This window comes from Rhinolophus sinicus, chromosome 1 (assembly GCF_057876585.1).
Source record: "Rhinolophus sinicus isolate RSI-liver-muscle chromosome 1, RSI-T2T, whole genome shotgun sequence".
NCBI classification, from domain to species: domain Eukaryota; kingdom Metazoa; phylum Chordata; class Mammalia; order Chiroptera; family Rhinolophidae; genus Rhinolophus; species Rhinolophus sinicus.
The window spans coordinates 122167797-122191267 of record NC_142501.1 but is presented as its reverse complement, the minus strand read 5'-3'; the positions used below and the strand labels follow the sequence as shown (position 1 = coordinate 122191267).

Here is a 23471-nt window from a genome sequence, read left to right as displayed (position 1 = left end):
CTGTAAATACATATTGAAAACACAAGGGCAACCATGAAGAAAAACAGTATAATTGATATGTAAGAAATGAGAAAAAATGGAATTATATAAAATGCTCAATTAAAAATACAAAAGGTAGCAAACATGTGAAAGACAAAAACAGAAATAAAGAGTAAGGGCTAAGGGGGACAAATAGTAAACAGTAACAAATTTGGCATATTTTAAACTCAACTGTATCAACTGTCTAAACATACCCATTGAAAGACAAATTTCAGAGGGGATCAAAAACCAAGACTCAACTATAGGTTGTCTTAAACCCACATGAAATATAAAGACACATATTGATTAAAAATCAGTGGATGGGAAAAGATATACCATGATAGCACTAACCAAAACAAAAAGAACCGTTACATTAATTTCGGACAAAGAAAATTTCAGAGCAAGGAAAGTTACCAGGGATAAGAGTAGCAGTATATAATTAAAAAGGTTGTCAATACTGCAAGAAGACACAACAATCCTTAAGAATAGAGCATCAAAATACATGAGACAAAACTGATAGAATTACAAAGAGAAGTAGATGAATCCATTCCTATAGTTGGAGATTTTAATACTCCTCTATCAAAAAAATGGACAGACCCAGCAAGCAGGAAATCAATACGGATGTACTTGAACTAAACAGCACTACAAATCAAATGGATATAATTGGTGTCTATACACTACTTTAACCAGTAACAGTAGAATATACATTGTTCTAAGACTCACATGGAACACTGACCAAGACAGACCACATTTTGAGCCATAAAACACACCTCAACAAATTTTAAAGAATGAAAATATATAATGTCTGCTCTTAGGCCACAATAGAATTAAACTAGAAATCAATTAACAGAAAGATAGCTAGAAAATCCCTGAATGCCTGGAGATTGAGCAAAACACTTTTCCATTACACATGGGTCAAAGAAGAAAGCTCAAGAAAAACTATAAAATATTATTAACTAAATGACAACGAAAATATTACTTATCAAAATCTGTGGGATGCAGCAAAAGCGGTACTTAGAGGGAAATGTGTAGCATTGAATGCATAAAACAAAAAAAGAAAAACCTTAAATCAATAATCTAAGCTTCCTCTTTAGGAAACCAGAAACTAAAAACAAATTAAATCAAAATAATCAGAAAAAAATAATAAAAATTAAAGCAGAAATCAAGTGAAAACACGAAATCAATAGAAAAAAAAAATTAAACAGAACCAAAAGCTGGTTCTTTGAAAAGACAAATAAAATTGATAAACCTCTAGCCAGGACAACTAAGAATAAAAGAGAAGACACAAATTACTGATATCAGAAATGAAAGAGGGAACATATCTACAGATCTCATGGATATTACAAGGATAACCAAGGAATATTATGAACAATTCTATGCCCACAAATTTGAAACCTAGATGAAATGTACCAATTCCCTGAAAGACACAAACTGCCAAAATTCACACAAGAAATAGACAATCTGAATAGGCCTGCATCTGCTAAAGAAATTGAAGCAATAATTGTAAACCCCAAAACATAAAAGCATCAAACCCAGATAGGTTCACTGGTGAATTCTATCAAACATTTAAGAAAGAAATCACACCAATTCTCTACAATTTTTTTCAGAGGATATAAACAGAAGGAATATTTTCTAACTCATTCTATAAGGCCAGCATTAATCTAATACTAAAAGAAAGACATTAGAAGAAAAAAAAGAAACCTGCAGGACAATCTCTCTCATGAAATAGATGCAAAAATCCTCTACAAAATATTAGCAAGTTAAATCCAACAATATAAAAAGAATTATATCAAATGAGATTTACCCCAGGAATGCAAGGCTGGGTCAATATTCAAAACTCAATTAATGTAATTCATCACATTAACAAGGTAAAAAAGAAAAATCAAGTATCATATGAATAGATGCAGAAAAAGCATTTGACAAAGTCCAACACTCATGCACTATAAAAACTCTCAGTTTATTGTGGAATAAAGGGGGAACTTCTTCAAGTTAAAAAAGAATACAGTTGGTTTCATCATCCCCAATAAGAGAAAAACACTTTATTATAGGACAACTTATCCAACCTTAGTTGTAGAAGCAAACACAAAGCAGAAACACAAGAGTAAGCATCCCCTTGCTTTTTCATTTTCATTTTCCTCTTGATTACTGTGATATTGGCATTTACATTTCATGATTCCCTAGCAAATTTTAGTTTAAAATTAATAGTAAAGTATATATTGATGGGGGGGGGGGGGAGAATACAATCATCCCCGGTCTCCACAGGGGATTGGCTGAGGACCCCGGAAGGTACCAAAATCCATGGGTGCTCAAGTCTGTTATATAAAATGTCATAGTATTTGCAGATCATCTATGCACATCCTCCCAAATACCTTAAAATCAACTCTAGATTACTTATAATACTTAATACAACGTAAATGCTACATAAATAGTTGTTATACTATATTGTTCAAGGAATAATGACAAGGAAAAAAATCTGTATCATGTTGAGTACAGACTCAACCATCATAGGCCTAACTACATAATACTTATCATCAACAACATAACTTTTTTACAAAATATTTTTGATCCATTGATGGATCAATCTGCAGATGCAGAACCCATGGTTACAGAAGGCTGGCTGACAATATGTACAAAAAATTTATAGCTAACATCATACTTAATGGAGAGAAATTAGAAGTTTTCCCACTAATATCAGGAATAAGGCAAGAATGTCTCTTCTCTCTCACCACTCCTTTTCAACATCATATTGGAAGTCCCAGCTTATATAATAAAACAAGGATATAAAAATGTACACCGTTTGGAAAGGAAGAAATTAAACAGTCTTTTTCCACAGATGACACGATTGCCTATGCAGAAAATCCAAAAAATAATTTAAAAAAAACTCCAAGAACAAATAATAGCAATTACAGCAAAGTTGCAGAAATTTGAAATTAAAAACACAATACCATTTACAATAGCACCCCAAAAAATTAGTTAGGTTTAAATCCAACAGAATATGTGTTGTGTCCAGCGCAACACGGGCACTGAGAGAACGAGAAGGGGCGGCTTTGGGTTAAGTTTTAAGAAAGAAAGAAGCAGAGACTTAATGCATTTAAATCTCAGAAGGCCAGGGGGTCTCGCAGCCTGAACAGAGACTGGAGCCCCGAATCGGGCCAACTGGTGGCTTTTATTGATATTCACACAAGGAAGTAGCATTATCTATTCAACGGTCTGTGAATCTCATACACCTTTTCACAAAAGTGAATCAAACCAATTATCTTTGTCCCCAAGCAGCCAGAGCAGAAAGTCTTGTGATGACTTAGGCGAGGTATGCACCTCCCTGGGGGGCAAGTCTCTCATGTTGTAACAGTTCCCTTGAGGTAAGTGGAGAGAGCTGATCTTTATTGCCCTCGTGACTTCTCTCACAATCAGGTGAGAGAGGAAAGCCAGAGTCAACAATGGCTTTTCCCAGGCAGGGGGGAAGGGGAGGCAAGGCTCCTTCCCGGATCTTCTAAGGCAGCTCATTGAGGGTCCCCACTTGGTTCCGCCTGGCTTGGGTTGTTCCCACAGTGGGGAATCTTACTCGTCATTGGCTGCAAACCATCTTTTGGGGACCAGACAGAGTGACATGAGGTGTAAAACATTGAGATAAGCAACGTCCCAAAAAGGCACAGTCTCACAGACTTTTCTTTCCTCAAGGAAAGACATGGGGGGAAAGTCTGTTGGCTGTTGTGTGACAACAAATATGGACGTCTATCTGAGGAAAATAACAAAACTCTAATGAATAAAAATCAAAGAACTAAATAAATGGAGAGAGATTCCAACTTCACAGATAGGAAAGGCTTAATGTCATCAAGAAGTCCGTTCCTCCCAACTTCATCTACAGATTGAATACAATCTCAATCAAAATTCCAGCAAATTATTTTGTGGATATAGACAAACTCATTTCTTAAGTATATATGAAGAGACAAAAGACCCAGAATAGCTAACGCAATGCTGAAGTACAAGAATAAAGTTGGAGTACTGACTTTACTCAGCATCAGATTCACTATAAAGCTACAGTAATCAGACAGTGTAGTATTGGCAAAAGAATACAACAGAGAGCCCAGAAATATATCCACATAAATATAGTCAACTGATCTTTGACAAAGGTATAAAAGCAACACAATAAAGCAAAGACATGCTTTTCAACAAATGGTGCTAGAACTGGATGAACACAGGCAAAAACATGAACCCAGACACAGAACTTACATCCTTCACCAAAATCAAGCCAAAAACCTAAATGTAAAACATAAATCTCCTAAATGATAACAAAGGAGAAAACAGAATAACCTTGGGTTTAGCGATGACTTTTTAGATATACAATACCAAAAGCATAATCCCTAAAAGAAAGAATTGGGCTTCATTAAAATTAAAAACTTCTGCTCTGAGAAAGACACTGTCAAGACAATGCAAAAAATAAGCCACAGAGGGGGAGAAAATCTTTGCAAGACAAATCTGATAAAGTTATTGAGTTGTTTGGAGCACAGGCTCTCAACCACATGGTTGCCAGTTCGACTCCCGCAAGGGATGCTGGGCTCCGCCCCCTGCAACTAAGATTGAACACAGCACCTTGAGCAGAGCTACTGCTGAGGTCCCAGATGGCTCAGTTGGTTGGAGCACGTCCTCTCAACCACAAGGTTGCCGGTTCGACTCCTGCCAAGGGATGGTGGGCTGCGCCCCCTGTAACTAGAAAACGGCAACTGGACCTGGAGCTGAGCTGCGCCCTCTATAACTAAGACTGAAAGGACAACAATTTGACTTGGAAAAAATCCTGGAAGTATACACTGTTCCCCAATAAAGTCCTGTTCCCCTTCCCCAATAAAATCTTTTTAAAAAACGTTATTGAAAATATATTAAAAACTCTTAAAAGCCAACAGTAAGAAAATAAACCTGATTTTTAAAAGGGCCAAAAACTTCAACAGCTACCTCACCAGAGAAATACACAGATGGCAAACAAGCAGAAAAGATGCTCCACAACCTGTGTCAGCAGAGAAATGCAAATATAAACCATGGGGCAGATAGCACTACACTATGAGTACGGCCAACATCCAAATATTGCTGACATCAAATGCTGGTGAGGATGTAGAGAAAAAGGAACTCTCACCTATTTCTGGTGGAATGCAAAGTGATTCAGTCGTTTTGGAAGACAGTTTAGCAATTTCTAACAAAACTAAACATACCATATGATCCAGCAATTACACTCCGTGATATTTACCCAAAGGAGTTGAAAAATGATGTCTATACAAAAACCTGCACACAAATGTTTATAGCATCTTTACTGATAAGTGCCAAAACTTGGAAGCAACAAAGATGGACTTCTATAGGTGAATGGATAAACTGTAGTACATACAAACAATGTAATACAATTCAGTTCTAGAAAGAAATCAGCTATCAAGCCTTGAAAAAACTTGGAGGAATCTTAAATGCACATTACTAAATGAAAAAAAGCTAGTCTGAAAAAGCTACATACTATATGATTCCAAATATATGACATTCTGGAAAAGGCAAAACTATGGAGGCAGTAAAAAGATCAGTGGTTGTCAGAAGATGGGAAGATTAAAGCATGAACAGTTGGAAAACAGAGGATTTTTAGGGCAGTAAAACTATTCTGTATGATACTTTACTGGTGGATACTTGTCATTGTACATTTGTCCAAACCCACAGAACAACAAGCACCAAAAGTGAACCCTAATGTGAATTAGTCAATGTAGGTTCGTTGACTGTAACAAATGTACCACTCTGGTGAGGGATGTTGGTAACAGGGGAGGCTGTGTGTGCTCAAATAAGGAGTATATGGGAAATCTTGGGGCCTTCCTTTCAATTTTGTTGTGAAACTAAAACTGCTCTAAAAAATCTGAAAAGGCTACATCCATTATGATTTCAACTGGTCTATGACATTCTGGAAAAGGCAAACTATGAAAAAAGTTAAAAAAACATAGTGGTTGTCAGGGTTTGGGAGGAAGGAGAAATGAATGGCAGAACATAGAAATTTTAGGGTAATGAGACTGTTTTGTAGACTATTACAGTGGTGCATACATGTCATTAAACATTTGTCAAAACCCATAAAATAGAATGGACAACACCAAGAGTGAACCCTAATGTAGAATATGGACTTTGAGCAACAATGAAGTTAGTGTCGAGTCACAGGTTGTAACAAATGTCCCACCTGGTGTGGGGTGCTGACAGTGGGGGAGGCTGCATGTGTATGAGGATGGGGGATACACAGGATGTCTTTGTATTTTCCACTCCATTTCCCTATGGATCCAAAACTGCTCTAAAAATTAAAATTTATTAGTTTTTTAAACTGCCTATATTAGAAAAAAGAAAGGTCTCAAGTGAATTTCATCTCGTACCGTAAGAAATTAGAAAAAGAAGAGTAAGGGAAACCCAAAGTAAGCAGTAGAAAGGACAAAATAAAATCAGAGCAGAAATCAATAAAACACAAAACATAAAAACAACAGAAACAATCAGTAAAATGACAAGTTAATAATTTAAGAAGACTGAAAAAAATTCCTAAACTTCTAGACAGTCAGTCTAATTAGGAAAAAAGAGAAAAGATATAAATTGCCAAATAGATGAAAACCTGAACAGCTCTATACGAATTAAAGAAATGGAATTATAGTTAAAAACCTTCCCATAAAAAAAAAAAAAAAAAAAAAAAAAACCTAGACCCAGATGGCTTTAGAAGTGAATTCTATCAAACATTAATATCAAATTTAGACAAATTCTTACAAAAAAGTGAGTAAGAGTGAATACTTGAAGCTCATTCTGTGAGGCCAGCATTACTTTTGATACCAAAACCAAAGACATTTTAAGAAAGGAAAACTATAAGCCAATATTCCTTATAAATATAGATGCAAAAATTGCTTTGCAATTTCAAAAAGTGCAATTCAACAATATATAAAAATGGCAATGTACCAATGTCAAATAGGATTTATCCCAGAAATGCAAGTCTGGCTTAACAACTGGAAAATCAACCAACGTACTTCATCATATTAACAGATTTTAAAAAGGCAAAAAATCATATCGGTGTCTATTAAAAATGTATAGAAAAATTATTTGACAAACTCTAATATCCATGGCTAATAAAAACTCTCAGGAGTAGAAGGAAACTTCTCAACATCATATGTAATATTAAAAAATTAAATACATAATAACCCCAAAGTTCAAGAACAAAGCAAAGATGCTCATTCTCACCACATTCATTCAACACTGAGCCCGGGGTGCTAGCGGGTACAGTAAGAAACAAACGGCATCCAGATTGGAAAGGATGACGTAAAACTGTCGTATTCACAGTTGGCATGATTATCTATGAAGAAAATCCTATGGAATAAGCTACTGGAAATAGTAAGTAATGTTCACTAAGGTTAAAGGGTACCAGATAAACACACAAAGCCACAAAAACATATTTCTATATACTAGCAAGGAACAATCAGAATACAGCACTTGAAAAAAATAGTATAACAACAAATACTTAAAAGATAAGCTGCAAAAAAGACAAAACCTGCACACTCATTGCTGAGATAATGACAAACTGTATTTACGGATCAGAAGACTGATGTTACTTATTAAGATATCAACCTCCCTCAAAATGGTCTGTAGAATAAATGCAGTTCAAATCAAAATATTAGCAATCTTATTTCTACAACTTGAGAATCTGATTCTAAAATTTTTATAAAACGCAAAAAACCCAGAATAAACCAAAATGAATTTGAAAGAGAAAAACAAAGTTGGAGATGGACACTGCCTGATCTAAAAGGCTATTATTACAAAGCTACAGTAATCAAGATAGTGTGATATTAATGTAAGGGCAGACCAACAGATCAATGGAACAGAAGGGAGTCCATAAATAGACCCCATACAAATATGGTCAACTTGTTTTCAATAAATGCAGGTACAGGCAATTCTGCAGAGAAAGAACAGTCTGGTCTTACCACAAATGGCTCTGGAAAAACTGGGTATCTATACTCAAATAAGTGGACTTTGATGCATAACTTACATCAGATGCAAAAATTAACGTAAAATGGATCATAGCTTTAAATGTAAAACACAAAAATATAAACTTCTAGAAGGAAACATTTTAAAAATTATATACTAAACATAATTAAGAATGTTTGCTCAAACCAATGAATGAGTAGGAAAAATATCTACAAATAATGTATCTGTTAAAGGACTTGCATCCAGAAGATATAATGTCTCACAAAACTCAGTAATAAGAAAACAAACAAGCCAATAAAAAAAGGCAGTTGGTGGATAGATCTGAAAACAGATGCTTCACTAAAGAAAAAGAAAAAAGATACAGCAAATACACAAATGGAAAGATGTTCAACATAATTTTGTCATTAGGAAAATGTAAATTAGAACCACAATGAGAAACCAACTACATACCCAGTAGGCCTAAAATAATAACAATTGATCATACCTAGTCTTGCAAAGAATGTAGAGGAACAGGAACTCTTGTACACTGCTGGTGCAATTGTTAAATGGCACAACCACTTTGGAAATAGTTTGACAGTCTTAAAAAATTAAGGATACACCTACCATGTGACCCAGCTATTCCACTCCTTAGTATTTATGCAAGAGAAATAAAAGTGTATGTCCATACAAAGACTTGTACAATGTTCTAGGAGTTTTATTTACATTAGCCCCAAACCAGAAACCTGAATGTCCATCAATTGTTGAATGAATAAATAAATTATGGTATGTCCATACAATCGTAGTCAGCAATAAAAAAGAATGAACTGTTGATATATAACATGGATGAATATCAAAATAATTAAGCTGCATATTTCCACTTTTAACATTCTAGAAAATTCAAACTAATTTACAGTGACGAAAAGCAGAACAGCAGTTGCCTGGGCAGGCACAGGGGTCAGAAGACAAGGAGAAGGGGATTATACTGAATCACAAAGAAAGTTTACCTAGTGATTGTAGTGATGGTTTTTCATCAAAAATGCACTTTAAATTTATGCAAATGTCAACTTTACCTCAATAAAGTTTAACAAAAAGTCTAACGTATTTGACACAATCAACTTTTAAATACCTTTATTGTCATAAGATTATTTATTGCATGTACGTGTGTGTATTTCCTTAAAAATTAAGTTTACTAAAAACATTTTTAAGGGTTAGCATTCAAACATGTTGTGTTGCTGAATAATACAGGCAAAGAATAAAGACAGTAAAAATAGAGAATAAATCTATACCTGGGTTTAATTATAACTTAAAAGTCCTAATGATTTCTTTAAAAGTTAATCTTTAAAGAAACATAAAAATTTTTTAATTAAACATTTAAAAATATCAATTAACCTATTTTACAGAAAAAATTTTGTTCTACATTAAAAAGTCTTAGAAAAACAGTATAAAATTTAACAGCTAATTTAAAAGACATACTTAGAATTAGGTCTTCGTTTACCCTTTCCTAAAAATACTGCAAGGACAAAAGATGTCAATGGTATTTAAAAAATAAAATAAAAACTTTTTTTTTTAAAGGTCAATAGCTAAGACTTTTTCCCCTTATCTTTCCTGAGTAGTAGTATAACCTTGTACTATATAAAAAAGGAAACAGATTGGAAGTTCTCAGAAAGACTAAAAACTGAGGAAATCAAGGGAAGCAATCACACCATCCTACAGACAGGTGAGCCTCCTTTTCCTACAGACAGGTGCACATCCTTTTCTGCCTTCTCAACTTGTTTTATCATATTAAAGGATTCTCTGCATCAAGTCTGCAGATATCTAATCCCATCTGTTTCCATCTAATCCTCTTTTACCTAAAAACCTAAACTTCCCAATGATAACAACTACAAGCTATGTTTCTAGGAAAGGCACTTACACACTTATGATCATTCTGATAACAATGTTAATGATTAATATGAAATCCTGCTTTGTTCCTAGCAACTTTTATATATGTAAAAGTTGTCTGTTCCACAACCATGGTTATCAAAGATTCACGTGAAAATATTACACTGATAAATTATAGTTGCAGGATGTAACAGATGACAGTAACACCACATTAACGTGACATATCAAGTTATTTGTTGCTAATTCCTAGTTTGAAAAACGTTTTAGAGTCAGAAAGTGGTAAAAGTTAGTCACAGAAAAAGTGCAAGTGAAAATTTTAAGACTGATAGAGTGAACTTTAGTAAAAGAAATAACTGAAAGGGAATTTTGTATAAGAATGGCAAATGCAAGGTTCAAATATGTGCAGTCAAGACTGGCTAGGTACTAAAGGTATTTAAAAGTTGAAGTAGTAAAGTTGCCTGATCTGCAATTTAAATGTGGTCTAGTAACATGAACTATGGGTTCTAAAAGAAGCTCTGCAGCTCAGATTAACACTCAGCCTTGCGATTCCCTGACCTATTTCTGTTTCCACCAACAGAAGGTAAAAGAGTGTGGGGGACCGACAATAAAACGACACTGTCTTCCTAAAAGGAATCTATGACACGTCTTCTAGCATCTATCCACCTATCCCTTTCAAACACTCAAGGCCTCACCACATTATTTGTCTTAAATCTACCAGAGCTAATCTGATTATGACATTACCCCTGTTTAAATCAGTTGATAAGAGGCGATCATTCTGAAACGTGGAAAGCACAGCAAAGTAAAGGGCGTTATGCACATGTACATACTTGTACATGTAAATATATGTAAGTCATCCTGGGATAATACAGAACCCTGGTCTTGTGTGATACAACAAGAAATGTATCCTGAGATGAGGGTTACAAATGTTCAGGGCAACAGAGTATGAATAACATTCATATTATTAGCCTGTAAAATATGAATCAATGCAGTCTAATGAAATTCACTAAAAGGTAGGCTGATTTTAATAGATGAGGAGAACAAAAGGAAATTCCAGGAAAATACTCAATTATACATAAATATTTATAGCATATGATGAGGAAGGGATTCCAAATCAGCAGGGAAAAAATTAAATTATTTAATAAAGGTACTAGAAAAACTGGTTAATAATTTGGAGGAAAGTATCTCGTACAAAATAAAACAAATCCAGATGGATTATTTCAAAGACTTAAAATAATCTAAGGAACTAAAAAAAGTATTTAAAAAATCTTTGTCTAATTTTAAGAAGGAAAGACTTTTCGAAATCTAAAAACAAAGTAAAAAATCAGAAAGGGAAAAGGCAGGTTTAGCTTTTCAAATTTATACTTCTACATCAATTTTAAAACCATTAAAATGTATTCATTCAGAGTCTAATCACCTCTCACCACCTCCAAGTTACCCCCATCTCTCTCTGTATTGTTGCAATAACCTCCTAATGGCCTTCCTGCTGTCATTCTTGACTCTACAGTTTATCCACAAGGAAGCAGCCAGAGGTTCTTACAAAACCTAAGTCAGACCGTGTTCCGTCTCAGTTCAGAACTTCCAATGGCTCACTTTTCACTCAAACTAAAAAACAAAGCCCTTCCACTGGCTCACACAGCGCTGTGTGACTGGCTCCTCCCTCGCCTGGCCTCATCGCCTCCTGTACTTACTGTCCCAGGCACCTGTCCCTGACTCCACTTGTTTTCACATCACATTAACCAGGTGCTAATAACCTTCATAATATTTAACATTTACTAAGTAATACTTACTGTGACACAGACATTGTTCTAATTGCTTTACATACATTATCTCATTCAACTCCAATCATTACTTCCCCTACTTTAGATGATGAAATTCAGTTACAAAGAGGTTAATTAACCATCTAAAAGCTCAGTAAGTGGTGAAGCCAGAATTCAAAATCACAGGTGGATGAAGCCTACCCCACAACCCAAATTCTAACCTCAGTGATGCTTCCCACTGGTTATCTTTACTTAACATTCTTCAGACGTTAAGTACAGAATAAACAGAAGGTAGATTAAAAACTAAAAAATGGGAATATCAAAGTGCTTGATGTAGGTTAAAGAGGACGGAAAAGTTGGAGGAACCAGGACACCAGGAATGATAACACTTCTGAAAGGTAAAACTCAGCACATCACTGATTATATAAAACAAAATATGGCACTTAAAACTTACTTTTTCTGTAGTAACAGTTAAGGAAGGAACCAATGCAGGTGATGGTTCTGGTTGTTTCTTGTGTTTTTGTTTGTGTTTATCCTTTTCTTTATATTTCTAAAAAAATGAATAGAAGTAAAATTCAATTTAACTCATAACATGTATATATGTTATACACACAAATACACACACATATGCACACAATAAAGATGACATTCATTTATAAATGTTTGGAAACTAAAATGTTAACAAATACTTGTCAAAAAATAACTTAAAAATCACTTCTAATCATATTATTTTATATGTAAACAATACTAGTCTTGTACTTACATTATAGCATTACTATATATATTAGTATATATTGCAATAAAAAGTAATACTAGTGTAAGTTATTTTAAAGTGACTTTAGCTCCCTCATCCTTGAACATAAACTAATGTATAAAAATATGAAGCCTATAATCATTTGCTACATTTATCTGATAAGCTACATATTTTTTCTCATTAAAAATACAAAATACTTTTGTGTACATTTTATAAATAGCACTTTAAAAGCACTACCACATCAGAATAGCATCAGATTCTCTATCATCATGCCTTGAATTCTATGGCTCACAAACTAGAAACCAGGGCAAGAAATTCTCTCCCCTAGGTTGACTCAGAAAATAGATGATTTAGTTATCACTAACAAAAATAATTTAAAGTTATGGTGTGCTTCTTTACTTTGAAGTCCTAAAACTGATAAACTGAATTTAAGAAGAAATTCAATTAAATGAGAAATTACATGTTAGGAGCCCAACTTTATTTAATGTCTTAAAATTTCAACCAATTTGTTCTCAATTGTTTGAATCAATAGGTAAGAATTAGTATTGGGTGTGAAATTTGCTACTATTTAAAGAGTTAATTCAACTTATTTATTTTTCACAGTACTTAAAACTAACCATTCAGAGCACTTCTGTTCAATGCGTGAAAGATTAATATCATTGACCCTGCCCTAAAAGAGGTTACATACCAGCAAAATAAAAAACGTAAGTTAAGGATAGATGTTTTACTATAAAACACAAGTACTACCACTTTTTGCCTTTAATTCCTGATACAATTACATAACACATTTCTTGACTGCAATGTTAATACTTTAGCAACAAAGAATGTAAGACACCGCAACAACAGTTTTTATTCAACTTCTAAAGTAAACTTTCTTCCTCTAAAGTTATTTTAATTGTGACAGATCATAACGACCACTAAGGAATTATGTCTCTATTTCTTTGTAATAGGATGTCACTGCTCCTCCCATCATAAGATGTCTTCTTCTCCTCTCCCATGAACTTGGGTTAGCCTTGGGACTGCTTTGGCCAAGAGGATGTAGCAGAAGGGATGCTGTACCAAGTTCAGGATCCTAGAGCTTTAAGAAGTCCTGTACGGCGTCCACCTTTGCTCACTTGGGTCCCAGCCACCATGTGAAGAATCAGTTCACACTCTCCTGATAGGCCAAGTAGAGAAGACCGGAGGTACCCCAGACTCCAGCCAGCACCATCTATGCCCAGACATGTGAACAAGACAGTCCTGGACCAGCCAGCCAGCCACCAGCTGAATGTAATCTCATGAATAAACGCTTTGGTATCATGTGGTAAAAAGATGAATTGTTTCTGCTGAGTTATGCCTGTTATAAGCCGCTAAAAGTTGTGGGGTGGGGTGGTTTCTCAAGCAACAGTAGATAACCAAATCAGGACTAGAATGGGAGTTAAAGTACAAATTAAAAGTAACACACATTAGTTTTCTTTTTGCATACACCAAAATAATAAACATAGTTATACCATCTAATTTATAAATATGAGGTTCAAATGACCCTGGTCTGTAAGTTCTATTATCAATATTTTTCTCCCATACAGACAACAAAGCAGCCTTTCTATCGTCGTATTCTACTTCCCATACTGGGCTATATTCTTAAAGGGTACAAGAGCTGGGATAATAGTGAATGACCCTGAAAACAATAAGGTAAACAAAGTCTAAAAACTTGGGAAACACCTGAAGAGTAAAAGGTGTATGCACATGTACATGTGTGAGAATGTAAATATATGCAAGTGATCACAGAATAATACAGAACCCTAGTCTTGTGTGATACATCAAGAAATGTATCCTGATATGAGGGTTGCAAATGTTCAGGAGAACAGACTATGAATCAGTTATATTCATATTATCGGCCTGTAAAATATGAATCAAAGCAATCTAATGACATTCACTGAAGAGGCTTATTTTAACAGATGAGTAGAACAAAAGGAAATTCCAGGATTCAATTATATGTAAATATTTAGCATATGATAAAGAATGGATTCCAAGTCATCAGGGAAAGACTAAAATTATTTAATAATTGTATTAGAAAAAACTGATTAGTAATTTTGGGGAAAGTATCTTATACAAAATAAAATCCAGATGCATTATTTTAGAGTTAAATAAAAATTAAAATAATCTAAGAGGCTGGAAGAAAATATTTTTAAAATCTTTATCTAACTTTAAGGAAAGATAGGCTTTTTAAGCGTTAAAACAAAGTAAAAAATCAGAAAGGGAAAAGGCAGGTGTGCAGGCTCAGATCAACTCATCCAAAGATGTACCTCGTGGTGTATATACTGTTTTGAGCTAAAGGTAACTTTAACCTAGGGCTCAAAGAGAAAGTTCTGACCCTCCCTTAACTACCTAGAACTTGAATTATCAGGAGCCTTGCCCATAGCAACATATTATCAGAGATCACCTCTTTTTACCTATCTGTAGTGCAGGGCAAACTTCTATTTACTAAACATCTGCTCTTACCATCCTGCAATAACCCTCTGAAGCTCCCAAGGCACCTTACCTCACCCCTAGTTCAGAAGGTCTCATATACCCATTTCCTTTTCTATCTCTGAACCTCTTGTTCATGTGGGGTCTGTGACTCTCATGCATACATACACATGTATATATTAAACTTGGTTATTTTCTCTTGCTAATCTGTCTTATATCTATTTGATTATTAGACCAGTGAAAGAACCTTGGGGGCAGAGGAAAGTTTCTTCCTCCCCCACAAGTTTATTCAAGAAATTACGTAACTTATACTAAAGCCAATGTTTAAACAGTCTCCCAAGCATGAGCAAAAAAAAAAAAACTGTATGGCAGAGACTACAGCCCAAAATAAACAATATAAAGAGCATAACATGCCTAAGAACTAAAAATCTCAACCTACAAGTAAATATAACTCAGCATAAAGTTATTTCTCAAAACCGCCCCATGCTAAATAAAACTTAATTTGAACATAAGTTCAAACAAAGCTCAAGAACAAGATGATAAACAGAAAAGGGTTAAAAAAAAAAAAAAAAAAAAACAACCAAACTAAACAAACAAAAAAACTCGGGGTAATGCAAAACCAAAGTAATTTAAAAGCTAAAACAGAATCAGTAAATAAAGTAGAAACCAGCAAGGAAAAGAATATAAAAATACTGCTAAAACAAAAGCATGAAATAATCACTGATAAATTCTTAGGTGAAAGAAAAGTGTAACCCAATGATACTATAAACAGCCAAGATATAGTTCAAAAATTAAGGCAAGAGGAAAACACTTTCCATTATGAAAAAAACTGCAAAGAACATATTCTTGAAAAAAGTTATTTGATAATAAAGTTGAACCAATTTAAGAGATGAAATAAAGAACTTCTATGGAGAGGCTGTGGTTAAAGAGACTGGAAGCAACAGTGATTTAAATTAAATACAGAATACCTAAAAAATTCTGAGGATTATGTTTATACAAGATAGTATCACAGGCCTGAAAAATATAACGTAAATGTCTTGAAAAACAAACAAACAAATTGGCTAGCAGGGAATGAGAGGAGCACGGGGGTATTATTGGCCTTTCATAGCAGGAGCTCAGTATAGCTTTCAAAGCATGTAGTTAAAACAAAACAACACAGTTTGCCATCAAACAGTAACTGCACATAAATCCCTTCCTTGTAGACAAAGTCCCTGGTTTTCCTTGGCTAATCACATTCTCATATCCTCACAAAGTGGCCCTATACTCCAGCCCAGAGATGAACATGGGTATATCTAAGTCAATTAATAAATTTATTCTCCTTAGCTTTAGGTCTGGGATACATTTGGGTCAGGATAATAAAATACAAAGGGCAATTTTCTGTTCTCTTTCTTAAAAAGGTACTCCCTTCCTGCTTTTAGATGCTTAAATGTTAAGCCATGACCCCTGGAACAACTATAGTGACCTGGCAGCCATACCGAGAAAAGCCAAGAGAACCTCGAAGGACAACAATGCCCTACCATTGTTGAATTGGCTATTGTTAAATTAACCACTCTAAGAAAAGCCTAGCCTCTGAACTCGGGCAAAACAAATTTCCTATTGCTTTAGCAATATTCTGTTACAGCTAGAAGCATCTAAACTGGGAAGACAGCCTTAACTTCTTAAAGTTTTTTGTTTGTTTTATAGTCTATTATTAAAAGATATATTTAAAGAAATAATCTCTTGTGGTAAGGAAATTATACTTAAGTTCAATATTGTTATCTATTTTATTTCATTTCTTTTTTTCTACATAGCCAAGTAAATCTGACTTTAATATTTTAAAAAAATTAATAGCATTACATCTTTTTAAAAATTTATTTGGGGAATATTGGGGAACAGTGTGTTTCTTCAGGGCCCATCAGCTCCAAGTTGTTATCTTCAGTCTAGCTGTGGAGGATGCAGCTCAGCTCCAAGTCCAATCGCTGTTTCAATCTTTAGTTGCAGGGGGTGCAGCCCACCATCCCATGTGGGAATTGAACCGGCAACCTTGATGTTGAGAGCTCGAGCTCTAACCAGCTGAGCCATCTGGCCACCCCGCATTACATCATTTTAACAAGGTAATCTTTATTGCTCAAACCATCCTTTGTATCTCTGTATAGAAAAAACATCTGGAATGTCTATTTAGTAGTGTTGATGGCTATTTCTACCTAGTGAATTCTGAAGTGGGTCTTTAAAAAATTAACTTGTATTTTTTAAAATGATCTGCCTTGGAAAGAAAACCAAGATGGCACAGTAGGTAAACGCTGTGTTTACCGTCTCTCACAACCACACCAAATTACAACTAACCTACAAAACAACTATTACTGAGAATTGCCTAAAATCAAGCTGAATTGAAGCCTTTCAACTAAGGACTTGCAGAAGAAGACACCTCGAGACTTATAGGAGGGTCAGAGACACGGAACGGGCTGGTTCCACATCAGTGTGTGACCATTAAACATCAGGAGAGCTATTTCGGCTGTGGGGATCCCCCCATCCCCTAGAAGAGTGAGAGATCCCAGCCCAACCCCAGCCCAGGGTTCCAGTGCCAGGGAGAAAAGTCCCCATAATCTCTGGTTGTGAAAACCAGCGGAGACTATGACTGAGTGAGACAGTGCAGCTGCACTCACAGGTGCTCCTCTTAAAGGGACTGTGCGTGGACTTTCCCACCAGTGGAATCACTCGCTCTGAGCTCCAGTGCTGGGGCAGCAGCTGAAAAAGTAGCAGGGACATACGGGGAGAGAACTGAGTTGTATGGCTTGGGATGGGTGCTGGAGAGGCGGCTTTCTCCTGGACCAAGGAGCTGGCAGAGGCCATTGTTTCTTTGTTGAGCCCCCCCCCCCCCTTCCCATCGTTCCAACACAGGCAGCCGCGACATCTGAGTCTCTGCCTTTCGTTGGCCCCGCCCTGGTGATTGGAGACCTGGAGCCGCTCCACTTTCAGGCACACCCAGGCTGCTCCCAGTGGCTTTTCATGCAAACCACCTGCCTTGGCTCAAGCTGCAGACTATCCTAGGATCTCTCCAATGTTCGCGGAACCCACACAAGCAGCATCTGGCTTGAGCGTGCCCTGTACCTCTGGCTGAGCAGCTAAGCCAGCACTAGTGGCAGCCAGCCTTGGTTCACGGCTTGGCCTCTCAAAGGAGCTTCTAAGCACAGCATGGGAGGCCGACATCTGCGGATTTCTTTCTGGCTCCTGCTGGGTAGCCCTGGGTGGGGCACCGGCTGTGGCTGAAGTAGACCTAAGCGGATCCCTTCCAAGGTGGTCCTGGGGCTGGCGCACCCAGAGGCCAGCTTCAAAATGAGGTGGAGCATCACCCAGTCGCCTCCAAATACAACACACCCAAGGGGCGGATTGGGCAGGCACCAGAGTCCTGCTGAAGCAGATCCTGCTCTGTAGGATCAGCCTCTGCACAACAACTCTTCCAATGTAGTCAAGGCCAATCCTCACAACCAGTGAGCCCAAGGGTCAGTCCCTCCCATTGATGTGCAATTATCAACCAAGGCTCAACTATAAAAGGAGCACACACACAACCCACACAAAGGACACACCTGGAGTGCGTGGGTCAGGTGACCAGAAAGACTGCACCACTGAACCCCACAGCACACCTACTGCATAAGGCCACTCTACTAAAACCAGAAAACACAGCAGCCCTACCTAACACATAGAAACAAACACAGGGAGGCAGCCAAAATGCAGACACAAAGAAACACGTCCCAAATAAAAGAACAAAGCTCCAGAAAAAGAACTAAGTGAAACGGAGATAAGCAATCTACCAGATGCAGAGTTCCAAACACTGGTTATAAGAATGCTCAATGATCTCAGGGAGAACTTCAAAAGAGAGATAGGAAGCATAAAAATGGAGATGAAAAGCATAAAAAAGAATCAGTCAGAAATAAAGGATACAATAATAGAAATTAAGAATATATTACAGGGAATCAACAGTAGATTAGATGAAGCAGAGGATCCAATCAGCAATGTAGAAGATAAGGTAGCAGAAAACACCCAACCAGAACAGCAAAAAAAACCACATATATAGAATCCAAAAAACTGAAGAGAGTTTAAGGGGCCTCTGGGACAACAACAAACATACCAACATCCACATTATAGGGGTACCAGAAGGAGAAGAGAGAAAGCAAGAAACTGAAAACCTATTTGAAGAAATAATGACAGAAAACTTCCCTAACCTGGTGAAGGAAACAGACATTCAAGGCCAGGAAGTACAGAGAGTCCCAAACAAGATGAACCCAAAGAGGCCAATACCAAGACACATCATAATTAAAATGCAAAGGTTAAATACAAAGAGAGAATCTTAACAGCAGCAAGAGAAAAGCCGTTACTTACCCACAAGGGAGCCCCCATAAGACTGGCAGCTGATTTCTCAACAGAAACTTTGCAGGCAAGAAGGGAGTGGCAGGAAATATTCCAAGTAATGAAAAGCAATGACATACAACCAAAACCGTTCTACCCAACAAGGCTGTCATTTCAAATTGAAGGACAGATAAGGAGCTTCCCATACAAGAAAAAGCTGAAGGAGCTCCTCATCACTAAGCCAGTATTACAAGGAACCTTAGAGGAACTTCTTTAAGATGGGAGGGGGTTAAGGATGGGTGAAAGGGGAAGGAATTAAGAAGTATAATACAAATTGGTTGTTATACAGTAGTAATGGAGATGTAGGGTATAGCATAAGGAATATAGTCAACAATATTGTAATAACTAGGTATGGTGCCAGATAGGTATTAGATCTATCAGGGAGATAGATGGGAATGGGGTTGGGGGCAGGGTGAGAAAGGTGAAGGCATTAAGAAGTACAGGTTGGGAAATATAATCAACAATGTCATAAAGATCATGTAAGGTGCTAGATGGGCACTGCGCTTATCAGAGGATCACGTCAGACTGTGTAAATGTCTGACCAATGCGCTCTACTCCTGAAGAGCTGAAGTAGAATAATATTGAATGTCAACTATAACTAAATATATAGGTATATATAGTCACGGGATGTGGAGTACAACATAGGGAAGGAAGATAGTCGATGGTATTGTAGCAGATATATAAGATGTCGGAGGGGTAAACTTGAGGGGTGGGTTATCACTTTATGAGGCGTTTAAGTATCTATTACGTTGCTTTGTACACCTGAAACTAATAAAAATAATGAAAAAGCCTTTAAAAGATAAAACAATCAATAAAACCAAAACCCGTTCCCCATACCATATAACTGGGACAACTATTGGGGTTTCTGTCTGAATCTGTGTCCCCAAATTTAAATTCTTTGATTCCCCCAAAATGCTTGTTACTCTCCTTTCTGCTTTTTAATTCCAGGTTAACAAATCCAAAGGACATACATTTTTCCTTATATTACTTGATCGTTCATATGCATCTAAAACTGCTGAGCACTGACCTTCCGTCTCGAAATATTCACTTCTCCTGGATTCCAAAACACCAGCCTCTCCTAATTTCCTTCTTTATATATTGCTATTTCTTGATTCTCTCTGTTGACTGGCCCCTTCCCCATTATGAAGAAGTACGAAAGGGAAAAAGGGAGAGAAGCCCTAATTTTCCATAGAATGCCAACTAATGGATGTACACATATAATGAATGATAGAATTAGAAAATCACTTTGTGTCAAACACATTTACTTCAGGTAAAATCTTCAATGAATGCTAAGGCTTATGGGTGAAAATTTGGTAAGAAACAGTATATTTGCCCAATTCTCAGGGTGTGGCAACCAGCCTTCAAGATAGTTCCCAATGACCTCTGCCCCTGGGTGGTATCCACCCAGAATAAACAGGCTGCACTATATAACCAATAGAATATAGCAAAAATGGTGAGTCTTAAAAGTGGTTAAAATGGCAAACAACACTTGATATATATTTTACCACCAATAAGTAATTTATGTTAAAAAAAAAAAGGCATTCAACTAGGGGAAAAAAGACAGTATGTGACATCTGAGGCTGTCACAAAAAATATTGCAGCTTTCACCCTGCTCTCTCTAGGAAAAGGTAGGTACCATGTCACAAGGATACTCAAGCAGGCCTATGGAAAGGTCCAGGTAGAAAGAAACTGAGGTTCTTGCTCAGCCAGCACCAACTTGCCAGCCATGTGAATAAGCCATCTCAGAAGTACATCCTCTAGACTTAGTCAAGTCTTCAAATGACTACAGAAAATCTTGACTGCAATCTGATGACAAACCTGAGCTACAAACACTTAGTTAAATCCAAATTCCTGATCTATAGAAAATATGAGACAATAAACACTATAGCTTTAAGCCACTAAATTTTAGGATAAATTGTTACGCTGCAATAAATAGGTACTGATCCAGATTTTGTTATGAGGAATAGGATGCTACCATAACAACAAAATAAGAAAACTGAAAATATGGAAGTTGCTTGGAATTAGGTAGTGGGCAGAAGCTGGAAGAACTTTCAAATTACTGTGTTTCCCCAAAAGTAAGACCAGGTCTCATATTAAGTTTTGCTCCAAAAGATGCATTAGGGCTTATGTTCAGGGTGTGTCCTCCTGAAAAATCATGCTAGGGCTTATTTTCCAGTTAGGTCTTATTTTCGGGGTAACACCGTATGAGTGATGCCTAATAAGCATTGAAAAGACTTTTACTAGAAAACTTAACGGCCTTTCAGGAAGCTGCAATGGCAGGCTTAAAAAAAAAATGTTTAAAAAAAAAGTGATTGAAAATTAGACACAATGGGATTTACAGATGATGTAATACAGAATTATACACCTGAAATCTATGTAATTTTACTAACAATTGTCACCCCAATAAATTAAAAAAAAAGAAATTAAAAAACAAATTAGAGGAAAGGAGGTTCTCTTTTTATACAGTAACTGAAAATTTACCAACATTGTTACCTATGGTGACATAGAAAATAGAAAATGTATTTAATGAATTGTATGATTTAACTAGGTAATAATGAGGAGATTTTCTAGGTAATATGTTGAAGGTATAGTCTGATTTTTTGCTATTTATAGTAAAAAGCAGGAATATACAGGAATAAACTAAATTAGAACTCTTGACAAAAAGGAACCAAGGTTTGCTAGTTTTGAAAATTCCCAATCTCTGCAGATAGCAAATAATGCTAACAGTAAGGAATGGTTTTCAATGAAAAATCTAAGTCACTGTCAGAAAAATCATTGTATAAAGAATAAAACAAGGGTGTGTGACTGTAAAATCCATTGTTAAGATCTAAGGTAGTGCCTCAGAGAAACCAAAATAGGGGTTCAGAGATGTCAAGGTCATGAAAGACAAAGAATGAGGAACTATTCCACACCAGAAAACTGAAGAGACATGACAACAACTAAACACAATGTGTGACCCTGGACTGAATTCTGGACCAGTAAAAGTTTCCCCCTTTCAGTATAGAGGACATTAACGGGTGAAATTTGAAGATGATATACAGATTAGCTAATAGTTCTATAAAAATGTTAATTTACTGATTTTGATAATTATACTGCAATAATGTAGGACTTTAAACATATTTAGTAAAACTACACACTAAAGTACTCAGGCTAAAGAGCATTATATTTGTAATTTACTCTCTAATGGTTAGAAAAAGATGGGGTGGGTGCCGCAAGAGAGAGATGGAAAGACAAGCAAGGGGGTAGAGAGGATATGATAAAGCTAACATGATAAAATGTTAACATTTTGGGAATCTGGGTGAATGGTGAAGAGAAATAATGTGTAGTATTTTGTAAATCTTCTGAAAGTCTAAAATTATTATAAAATCAAAAGTTAAAAATTTTAATCCTTCTCACTGGCTGCCCAACGCCCCAGGATGAAGAATAAAACTAGCATTACTTATAAAACTCCTCATGAAGGGCCCCTTCTTAACGAAATAGTCTCATCTCATGTCACTCTTCAGTTCCACCAAACACACACCCTAGACATTTTACGTAAGTTGTTGTTCCTGAAAATCCCTGCATTTCTTAACTCTCTGCACATGTCACGGCTTAAAGCTTTAACTTAAGTGGAAGATTTCCAAAAGAAAAAGTACACAAAAAAGGGAAGGGTATGACAGGTAACTCTCAATGTTGAAAACTTTCAAAAAGATACAGAGAAATAATGACAACTCTGTGACTGAGAGTTTTATTGCTCTGAGGGACACAAAAGTAGCCAATGCTCTTCCAAGAGATGAGTTGTACTAAACAAAAGGGAAGTCCAGTCAATCCCTGAGATTCACAAAACACTAACCAAAAAGCCTATCTCCCACAAACCCCACTATACCTTAACAGTATTCATATTGGTGATAGCTCTTTTATCTGTTGCCAGCTATTAATAACAATGAAACTAAGGGCAAGTAAGGGGAGTGGGAGGGGCGATAAATACTTCTAGCTGTAGTAGGGGATGGATGGGTTTCTGGCATACCTACTTGGAGCTGAGCGCATTTCCATATAATACATTGTCACTAATGGTGACTCCGCAGCTACAAAGTGTTATATTAGGTTGGTACAAAAGTAATTACAGTTTAAAAGGTTAGTAATTGCAAACATCGTAATTACTTTTGCACCAACCCAATAACAATAGTACTATACTTGTGATACATTATGGATTACTTAGCACTGATGAGTGGGAAGAGGATGAGTCTAAGGATCAAATGAACTGGAACAAGATTACCTCAATGAAATAAATAACCACTGATGTCTAAATAATG

The 23471-nt window shown here is 36.1% G+C and overlaps 1 protein-coding gene across 20 annotated transcripts in view; it reads right to left on the bottom strand.

Moving 5' to 3' along the window:
- The window catches only part of MLLT10 (MLLT10 histone lysine methyltransferase DOT1L cofactor), a 198911-nt gene that overhangs the window by 79983 nt on the left and 95457 nt on the right, over positions 1 to 23471 (bottom strand). For all 20 annotated transcript variants that reach the window (XM_074324864.2, XM_074324863.2, XM_019755985.3 and 17 more), the window contains one exon: positions 12049 to 12144. In XM_074324864.2, coding sequence (XP_074180965.1) covers positions 12049 to 12144 — 96 coding nt within the window. The remainder of the gene's footprint in view (positions 1 to 12048; positions 12145 to 23471) is intronic.